Below are 10303 nucleotides of genomic sequence, written 5' to 3'. Positions count from 1 at the left end.
AATTACTTATTGCCAAAGATAGGCAACAAGAAAATCACACACACACACACACACACACACACACACACACACACACACACACACACACACACACACACACACACACACACACACACACACACGGAACCAGTGCCACAGATCTATATGTAATTCTTTTGAATAAGTTGGATAAATATAATCAACTTTTGATATGTGAACACAACAATCATTTTCATATAAATATTTTATTGCAGAGAAGTGATTGTTATTTACATGCTGCAACACATCACAACATAAATTTACCAAATATTTCATGGTGGGATGCTGTAGATTCAGATAGTAGTTGTAGAAGAACCACAGGTTAAGTGAAGAGACTTACAGCTTCGTTGACTCTACAACTCTCGGCTGCTAAATGCTAGAAGTCAAAGGCAGTGTGTTGTCAGTCCTACCTATCACCACTTGCATGCAGAAACCTAGGAAGCAAATACAAGACAACTGTCGGGTTTCAATCTGTATTGCCACCGACACTTACGAGGGGTGGGGTCATAATTTATGTTGTAAAGCATTTAATTCTTGCATAAAATATACACTTCTATGAAGACTGATATAAATCTACTTATTTATAAACCCTGGCTTAAAACAAGGACAGGATGCAGCCTGCACATGCACTGAAGAGGACAGCCTAGCAAACGTGTGTGAGACCTTCACACGGTATGCACTTTCTATTGTTCTCAGCCTGGGGAAAGGAGCTTCCAGAACAACAGAGTTCACTTTCTTTTGGTGATAAGTCATGACGATGAAATGCTAGAAAAGACCCCAGACATTTGCGCTGATTTGTGATAGTGGAGAATAACCTACAGGGGAAGGGCAGACTGTCACCAAGGTAAAATTCGGCAAATCTTCTGCTAGCCACATGTCAAGCAGGGTAATCCTGAAGTGCAACAGAAATCAGTGACAGTTGACTGCTTAATTCTCAGAAGTGAATTAAGTGCTAACAGACCTCGGACACAAGTATAACAAGTAAGTGAGTCTAGAAACTCTAAACCAAGCTCACAGATGCTGCTCAGAAGAGCATGCTAAAGCCATCTAGCAGATAGGTTTCGATGGGAAAGGAGAGGGTGACAGAAATTATTGAAGGGAGCAGTTAAAAATAAAATGTCTATAGTTCTCCAAACCTACCCCACCAACCTGAGTAATGCATGAAGCAAGCAAATGGGTGAGGGCAATTTACGCATGGCTCTGCCAACTCTTCAAGTGCTTGCTTATTCCTGAATAAAAAAAATAAACACTGAGAAAAGTTTGATGGTAGATACAAAGAATTCTGTTTCTATCTTCCACTGAGAAATAAGAAAAGTCTTGTATCTACCTTCTGATTCCTTCTCCCCATCTTCCATCCTCCTAGCAAATTCTCCTTGTTGCTCACCAAATGCAAGAATGGTTCCTTTGGCTGGAAATGTCTTGGCCAAATAAGCAGTTGTTCAGTGTTTGTGATGATGGGAGAAAGGCAAGCCTGGGCTGTAGTTTTGAGTGTTTCATTTTTACATAAAATGTGACGGAACTTTGGAATCTCATTTCAAGAAAACATCCTTAGTGCTAAATCAGCAACTCAGGATGTTCATGCTAGGAGACCAGCATGGAATGCAGCAAGTTCTATAAGATATGCTTCGAGGGTTTCAAACAAATCTTATGCTTTGCATTTTGAGCTAGGCGCCTTGCAATGATAGTTTACAGGACTTTTAAGTTCTGGTGCTGGGGAGGATGAAAAACCCATAACATCTTATGGGCTTTGAGTAAATCAGGTTATAAAATCTCTTTGGGATTTGAGCCCAGCAAATTCTAAACCTAGGTGAAGCAATGAATAAAAGCTTATGAGAATAAATAGTTTAAGGTAATTTAAAATATCATATTTTCAGTATGCATAATAAAAATATATCCATACAATGATCTTGATGCTATCATTAATTTTTCTCTTTATAAAAATAATCCCTTGAAAGTGCTATTAGGAGCTACCTTTCTGTCTTTGTTGTGAAAGGCAATTTCCTGGACCTGCAGTATGCTCTCATTCTCACAGCATTCCTAGAGTTTTCCTCTTCTGTTGGTAATAACACACAGCACAGTTTCCTCATTCGGCTTCTTCCTTAGGAAATGGCAATATGAAATACTGAAAGAGTTCAAAAGGACAATGTATTGGGATAGTCTAGCCCTGACTTGGAACAAACAATGAATAAGTTATCCTTAACTTACTGAGACATATGACTAAGCAGGACCACTTGATTTCCAAGACTAATAGAGCTTCAGAGTCCCTACAAGAAGTATAGAACAAGAAACACAACTTATATTAAAAATACTAAGACATTACACAAACTATGATGGGAAATAATAGAGTCAAATCCAACTTCACACTATATAAACCACAGTGCAAACTAAAAGTTTACATCATAACAGTTACGGCTCCCTAAGCCAGAGAAAGCTTACTGTACTCCAAGAATCAACTACAGTTGATAGATAGCAGGTATTGGGTAGTTTGCAATGACAATTGAGTAGCTGTGGATTGCATAAATGTGTTGTGTCACATAATATCAAAGTTATTTGCAAAAAGTATACAATCTGGAATGCTTGAATCTGAGACACAACAATGTACTGAAACATACACTTTAAGAAAATGAGAGCAATCATTTATATAAAAGGTATTGGGGTGCATTAAGTTAGCAGTGCTACCAAGGTTAAATAGGTAAAGTAGGTCTTTTCCATCGGCTACTTCAAATTCCAGTCACAGATATCTAAGCTTTCTCTATCTTAAAATCCATCTTCTGTGCCTCCTGGTTAATCTTGCTTAGGACCATCCATTCCCATGGGTAAAGACAGACAGGGCAATGTCCCTTAAACAAGTTGAAATGCCAAGCTTTCCCCAGTGTTGCTTGGGGGATGACTTTGCACGGCTGAGCCAGACTTCCTCCTTGAGACTCACAGCTGCTTCCAGCCTTCTCCAGCCCATTTCTCCACCTCACCACACACCATGTGCCATATTTCCCCAGGCTGATAAAACTTTCTTGCTAAGTTTTGATTTTCAGATCTATTTTATATCACACTGGGGATGACACTTTTTCTTCCCAAGGTGCTACACTTGGGAAGCGTCCCAGACCTCCTATTTCCGAGGTCCTGCTATCTTGTTTGCACTTAAAGCAGAGGAGGCGGGTAAAGCTACATTTCTTTCAGCATTTGGTTGATCTAGGGTCTCAAACTCCCAAGGACACACTTCTGCTCGTGATGTTAATGGTTGGTGGGAGTTATTACTTGAGTTACAGGAGCCAGGAATGATACCCACAGAGGAAGATGTCTGTTTCTCCTGGTCTCCCATTTGGTTGAGATTTTCATTCTCTACTTTTGATGCCACAGCTTTGGGGGGCAGTTCTTCATATTGCCCAGCACACATATTGGTTGTGTAGAGCTGACTCCCATTCTCCTCTCTGGCTCTCCCTGGGAGAACGGGAGTCTTAGAAATCAGACGATTCTCATCTTCCAAAAGGGACTGACCTTGGCTCTCCCAGGGGCACACCTCTGTTTTGTCTACACTCTTGTGATTGAGTTGGTGAAGACCCTCAGCTGCCTTAGGCTTCTGATGGGACTTCTCCTTCAAGGAAGAAGCTGGGTTTTGCTCCACTTCAGAAGCTGCAATTGATACGTGTTTTTGAGCTTTTGGTTCTGAAGGCACAGGACCAGGAGTCAGGTCATAAACCTCCCAAGGGCACACTTCTCCAATGTCAAAATTGTCCTTTATCTGGTTGGTACTGGGGCTCAGGTCAGAATTGGCAGTGGGGAGGTTGACCCTCTGCTGTTTCATAATCCCGGATTTCTGGGGCTTTCTTAGCTCCTCCAAATGATTGGCGTTTGGGAGGCGGGAATCTTTCGTGTCTGTATGATCCGGATTCGAGTACTTCCTGTTTGACGCTCTATCTTTCGGCAGAGGTTTCTGGGACTTAGATCGGTCTTCCATACCCGAAGTTTGGGTTTTCCCAGCCAGCCCGAGCGTCTTCTCCTTGGCACTTGCAATGACACTGAGTGACTTCTGTAACATGGATGTGCGCGGGTGCCCAGGCTTCTTCTCTGAGCTGAGGTTGTGAGCACTAACTGACTTGCACACCAAAGGCACTGACTCTGTGGACTCCGCCTCGCTGTCGTCTTTGAGCTTTTGTGTCAGTTTTTTACTTGACAGAGAATCCAAGGTCGAATTTTCTGTGGCCTCCTCCTCCTCCTGGCTCTCTGTGGGTAGGCTGCTGGACTCTTCTGTTTGGTCTCTTACGTGGTCATACGTGCTGTGGGATTTCTTGAGAGAGAAGACTCGATTTTTCAGGGATTCGTCTTTGGGTCTCCCCGTGTTCCCTGAGGACTCAGCGGGGTTCTTCCGGACAAGGCCTGTCCCCTTGGCTGCACCATGATCTGCGGCCTCCTTGTCCTCCTTAGAACACTGCCTGCTGACGGTCTCTGGGATCTCGGTGATGCGCCTCATGATGGACCGCCCTAAGCCCTTCTTGGAGCACCGCTTTTTCTGGAGGTGGGGGTTGTTGGTGATCATCTTCTTGCGCTTGTATATTTCTAACTGTGCATAGAGTTTTTTCAGCTCATCCTGCCGGGACAAGATGACATTTAAAAAGGCACAGATTTAGTATTTACAGATGCTTATAAAAACAAGATTGAGCTTTCTCAGACAATTGTAACCAATGCATTCATCAATTTCTCCTTGTTCTTAACTTTCTAATAATTTTGTGGATTTTTTTTTCTCAAACAAATTTTGAACTTTAAGTCACGAATTCATAGGTTTTACTTTTGCTTCCTGGAGCAAAGACTTGGAATTTTCTACATGTTTGGCAAAGATTGGATCTGAACTATAACGAAACCCAGCATCCTAAGAACTGCTGAACAGTAGTAACTCTGTGTGTGTAGGGGGGTGGGGTGGGGTGGTGGGGTGGTGGGAGGGTTGGAAGCAATGTAGCTGTTGATACATCATGACCGACACTAGATGGAACTGGCAACAGCAAAGTAGTCCAAAGCATCTACTTCCTTCAGAGACTGATCCATTTTCACACATTATATTAAAACAAGCCAGTCTCTCTGCTCACAGGTGTATCTTACCTTGTTAAAAGCATGGTATGCCAACATGCCAGTCAAGATTAGGAACTGTGACCAATGCAAGTGTGAGAGCTGAGACAGTTTTGTGCAGCACAATTTTAGCTTGACTCTGCACTGTGGTCTTACTTCACGATGCCATCAGTCCCACACATACATTCTCTTTTTCTTTAAAACAGACAGAAACACGAGTACACATAGATGCTTCAATCCACACATGCTTGTCTGCATCACTGGCATAGACTGAATTAATCTGACATAGATAAAAAGCCCCTTTGGCCTTACCCGGATGTCTTCTGGATCTAGGCTGTGCTCACTCCAGGCTGAATTGATACTGCTGTTCAGGTAGGATCCAGAACGACCCATGTCCAACTCATCCTCATAGGCTTCTGTCGCGATGTCATCACGGGGATTATTGCTTGAATGTGAAAACTGCAATAGATATTCAGCATGAGCCATAGCCGCCGACCCATTGCTAGATAGCTCAACGTCTTCTAAGGGCTTGGCGCTAACCTAATTTCTTCATCTGGATGGAGTCACCCACTCAACGCTTACCAATGATTTGTGGCTGTGTTTGTGATTTGCATTCCCTGGAATGTGCTAGAGCTATTTGTGAGGCAACACCAACTCCGTTCACTATCTCACCCTAACTTATCCACCCTTGTTTCTTTGTTAGGACTCCAGTGTTCATTTTTTGCTCATTTTCTATAATATATTTGCTTTTTGAAAAAGAAAAGAAGTAGAAGAATCTTAAGAAAGTCTCTCTAGGAGAAGCAATTTGATATACTTGTGTATGGATGAAAGTTGTTTTGATATAATGTTATATAATACAATATTTTCTGCTTCAGATAATTAGCCCTAGAGACAGGGATGTGACTTTCCAGCTACTGCATGTGGCTTTAGGTAAAACCCAGCAGACAGGCTATGTGATTCCAGTCATACCTGGGTCACCAGTGAGCTCTTTAAAAGACATGGGACTCCTACAGAGCACAGTACCATCTTGCTTCACTCAGATGGTATTTAAATTAAAATGGAACATTTAACTGATACTAGAGATTTCTCCTCAAGCACACCATTTTTAATCAAGCTCCCTCTTTATCCCATTTTGATTATTTTCATGTGATATTGTTTGGTTTTGTGACATGTCTGCATTTTCCTTAGGTATTGACGTCAGGAAGAGCGAGTTGGGTGAGTGATGATAGCAGGCAGGAAGGAGAGTCAGAACAATCCAGTCAAGCCTTAAACAATGTAGAGACAATGTTTTATGAAAATTGAGATAAAAGTTTAGAAAACATGGATTCTCTTGCCCCAGATTACCAACAGTTCAAACATTTCTTTAAAAATAATAGATCATGTAGAGACAGCTCCACCAGACTCAGACAACTGTTACCAACTGTGAAAATAATGTTGCAAAGGTAAGCAAAAACGGAACTTGGGTGTGTGCACAATGAACTGTGTATTCAGTATCACTTGGGACTTTAATCTTGTCTAATTTTCAGAGTGTATTTATACTTAAAATTTAATAGATTGTGTCTTTTATGATAGAAAGGTTTTTAAAGGCAGTATTCATTCAACAACTAGCCTACTCAGCTATGCTGGTTAGTTTTTAATGTCAACTTGCCACAAGTTAGAATCACTCAAGAAAAGAGTCTCTGTTGAGTACTTGTCTTTATCCGGTTGGTTCCTGGGCATCGTCTCTGTTTGGACTGTCTTGGTTGTTAATTGGTGTCGGAAGGCCTCTACTACTGCGAGTGTCACCATTCCCTAGGCTCTCGGGCCTGAACTACATAAGATGAGACAATGCTAGGTGAAATGATTGAGCAGCATCAGGACATCCACTTTGCTCTTAGCTGTGGATGTAATGTGACTACCCACTTAAGTTCTTGCTCCAGCTTCCCCTTGGTTGCAGTGGACTATGACTTGTAATTGTAAGCAAGATGTACCCCTTCTTTCCGCAAGTTGTTTTCCCACAGAAAGAGGAATAAAACTAGAACACCAATTACCCATGTCTACACAATGACATGGGAAGCAGCAATCTTCCACTTGACAACAATCTGTGTTTTTTAAATAGAACTTATTGAAAAACCATGGTGACTAAATCTTGCTTTTCCTCTTTTCCTGGGAGACCTGTAGGTACCATAGACTTAAAGATATGAGTGGTAAATATGATAGTATCCCATGTCTCACAAGGTTATACCACCTGGAGGGCACTTAAGTGAACAGAATTGTTCTCAACCAAAATCTTTGACACAAGCATGAGTTTAAGAAAGAATCAGGAGGTGGGGCAATAGCTAAACAGTACATGTGTTTGGTTGGCATGTTCCAGATAGTGGGTTTGATCCCCAGCACCACAAAGATAAAAAATAAAAGTGTCAGATATTACACACTTCCTGCTTCATCATATTTCCTTAGAGCTTTATCTAAAATGCTAGTTTAAATATTTATCTTACTCATTCCCTTCCCCTTACCCCACTCCTAAGTACACGTGCCAGATATAGGGGGTGTACTATGTGGGTGAATGAGAATGTGCCTTTGTGTGTGTGTGTTCACACATGCATGTGTGTGCATGTGGAGGCCAGAGCCATGTTGTTCACCTTATTTTTTAACACTAGGTTTCTCACTTGCATAGAACTCTTTTAGCTAGCTAGACTGTCCAGCTAGCAAGTCCCAGGAACCCACCTGTGTCTGACTCCTCAGCACCGGGATTGTAATTGTATATCACTAATCTGGCTTTATATGTATACACATGGATTCTGGGGATTTAACTTAAGTTCTCATGGTTGCAAGGCAAGTGCTTTACTGACAGATGATTTCCCCACCCTGCATTAAATTCGTTTTTTTTGTTGACAAATAATATTCCATTATAAAGATATACCATGTTTTACTTATACATTTATCAGCTGATGAACATCTAGATTGTTATGAATAATGATGCTGTGAACATTCATGAACAAGGTTTTGCATGAATATAGATTTAAATTCTCTTTGTAGTTCAGTAATAATTTATAGAGGGAACAGTCTAAGTATCCATTAATCTAATAAATATATAATTTGTATTACAAATTTTTAAAGAACTTGGATAAACTACAGTAACAAAGTAACCTCTGAAAGCAGTGTGGTCAGTTAACATAACTCAGAGAGGCAGTACAGCTAATATTTATTGTTTGTAATTGTTTGGTCTTTTCAATCAGGTTGAACCTAAAGGTTCAGTGTGAGAAGTGAGATGAAGCCAAGAGTGAAAGACAAGAAACCACAGCTCTGAGTTTAGCTGCTGTAACACCCTGTTTCTCTGTACACAACAGAGTAGTTGTGATAATAATTACAATGCTGTAACTTCTGTAACTATCCTTTTAGCCCAAATTCCAGTGTCATCTTATACATTCTGAATTTTACTTCCAAGGAAACTGAAACTCAGATCAGAGTCTTGGCAGATGTTACAGTACACAGCTAGTTAAAGGTGAAGTCCACATCAGCTGAGTCCTGGAATGCTTTTATTCACTTCCCCTTTTAAGCCTAGGCAAATCTTAACTAGAATATATCACTATAGAGGTTCCTCTATACAAAATATCACACTCACTAATTTTATTTACACACAAATTTTCTAAATTTTTGACATAAGATTCCTCTGGAGGTGAATACAGAGAAGTTCTTAGCAGGACAACTCTTTAAAAATTCCTGCTTGGCAGGAGAGATTGCCCAGCCATTAAGGGCTAGGCTCACAACCAGAAGTAAAACAACTTGCTGCTACTGCCAGCTTCAGCAAGAGTGACTTTGAATAAGTCATAGTGATTGAGGGAAGTAGAAATAAAAATATTTGGAAAGGGACTAAAAGAGATAGTGGGTTCTGGTATAAATTAAGGTCCCTACATTTTATTCAAGATGTTTAATAATTTCTCAAAGAAACAGACACCCACTTTTCTTGAGGAGGAACGTTAGAGACAACTCTGGGAACATCAAGCAAATCCCCACACTCCTTTTGTCCACAATGACAGATATTTTAGGAGAAGTAAAGACTCTATGAGCCTTCAGACAATTGCCTGGCAAGAACAAATGCAACACTGGAGGAATACCTTTGGAATCAAAAGCAGCCCGATGGTGACTGTCACAGTCAAGTGAGTGTGTGCAAAATAGAGCATCAGCATCCAGTCAGGCTGAAGTCTCGAGGCAAGCACAAATCTGAAAGGAGAGTTCTCCATGTTAGCAGTCAAGGTAGAGATTTCTGCTTCAAAACCTAGCAGAAATTTCCTCTCAATGTACTTAGAAGAACAAATGGCTGCTTCTATAGCATATATTTTCATCACAGCAAAAATAAAGGCATACATGACTTTTAGGTTGGCAGAACTGTAAAGTTATTATTTAAGGTTGTACTTACATATAGACTATGTTAATACTTTTATGTTGACATATGTTGATATGATATACATATATACATTGATTCTACAAAGCCAAGAATGCACACGAGTTCAAAATGGAAGCTATAGATGGTAGTTCAGGAAAATTGGGCTGCACATCATATCTGAATAAATTCTTGTAACGTTCTTCATTTTAAAAACATCAATTGAAGTGAATGAGGGAAGGAGTAGTTATTTACTTGTCTTTGTGAATAGTCTCAAAAACTTTAAACAGTAAACAATGCGGTAGATATGTGGATATGCTAATAATTTTGAGATGCCCCCTCATTTACTTTCTCTCTTTTTTGGTGGTGCTGGGGGTCTTCCATGCTATATAAACAATTTTCACCTCTGAGAAGGACACCCAGAAAGAGGAACCTTTTTAAATAAAACATTAGTGCATTCAAAAATTGTTAAATTGTCTTAAATAATTTACAATATAATATTTAGAATAATCTCCAATTGAGGTTTTTCATAAAGCTCTTGTTTAAGCTGGTGAGGAGGATTTAATACTCAAATCTGCTCTAGAATTTCTGTCAATCTACAGGTGCATGCACAAACAGAACTCTAAGAAGACTCATCCCATGCCCAAACCAGGGGCTGTTCTAATATAAAGGTTTTATTGTAAGTGTAATCCCCTTTTAACTTTCCTCATACACTGTATATTCCCCAATTCTCAATGTGCAATTTTACTGCTTTAAAAATTGAAGAATGAGAATTTTGTTCCAATGTCATATAACATAAAATTTGAAAAGCTAACATACTAATAAATCTTATATTATTAAGATTTATTTTATTGTTAAGTGTGT

At 40.0% G+C, this 10303-nt stretch overlaps 1 protein-coding gene across 1 annotated transcript in view; it reads right to left on the bottom strand.

Annotated features, from left to right (window-relative positions):
* Positions 1-205: 205 nt before the first annotated feature.
* Gpr158 (G protein-coupled receptor 158) overlaps positions 206-10303 on the bottom strand; it is a 356067-nt gene continuing 345969 nt past the window's right edge. Inside the window, exons 9-11 of the mRNA XM_036187671.1 lie at positions 9174-9279; positions 5389-5535; positions 206-4603 (exon numbers count right to left, since the gene is read on the bottom strand). Coding sequence (XP_036043564.1) covers positions 3125-4603; positions 5389-5535; positions 9174-9279 — 1732 coding nt within the window. The 3' untranslated portion in view covers positions 206-3124. The remainder of the gene's footprint in view (positions 4604-5388; positions 5536-9173; positions 9280-10303) is intronic.

Source organism: Onychomys torridus, chromosome 5, assembly GCF_903995425.1.
Source record: "Onychomys torridus chromosome 5, mOncTor1.1, whole genome shotgun sequence".
NCBI lineage: Eukaryota > Metazoa > Chordata > Mammalia > Rodentia > Cricetidae > Onychomys > Onychomys torridus.
Note: the sequence above shows the minus strand (reverse complement) of the source record. Positions and strands in the feature narration are given on the sequence as shown.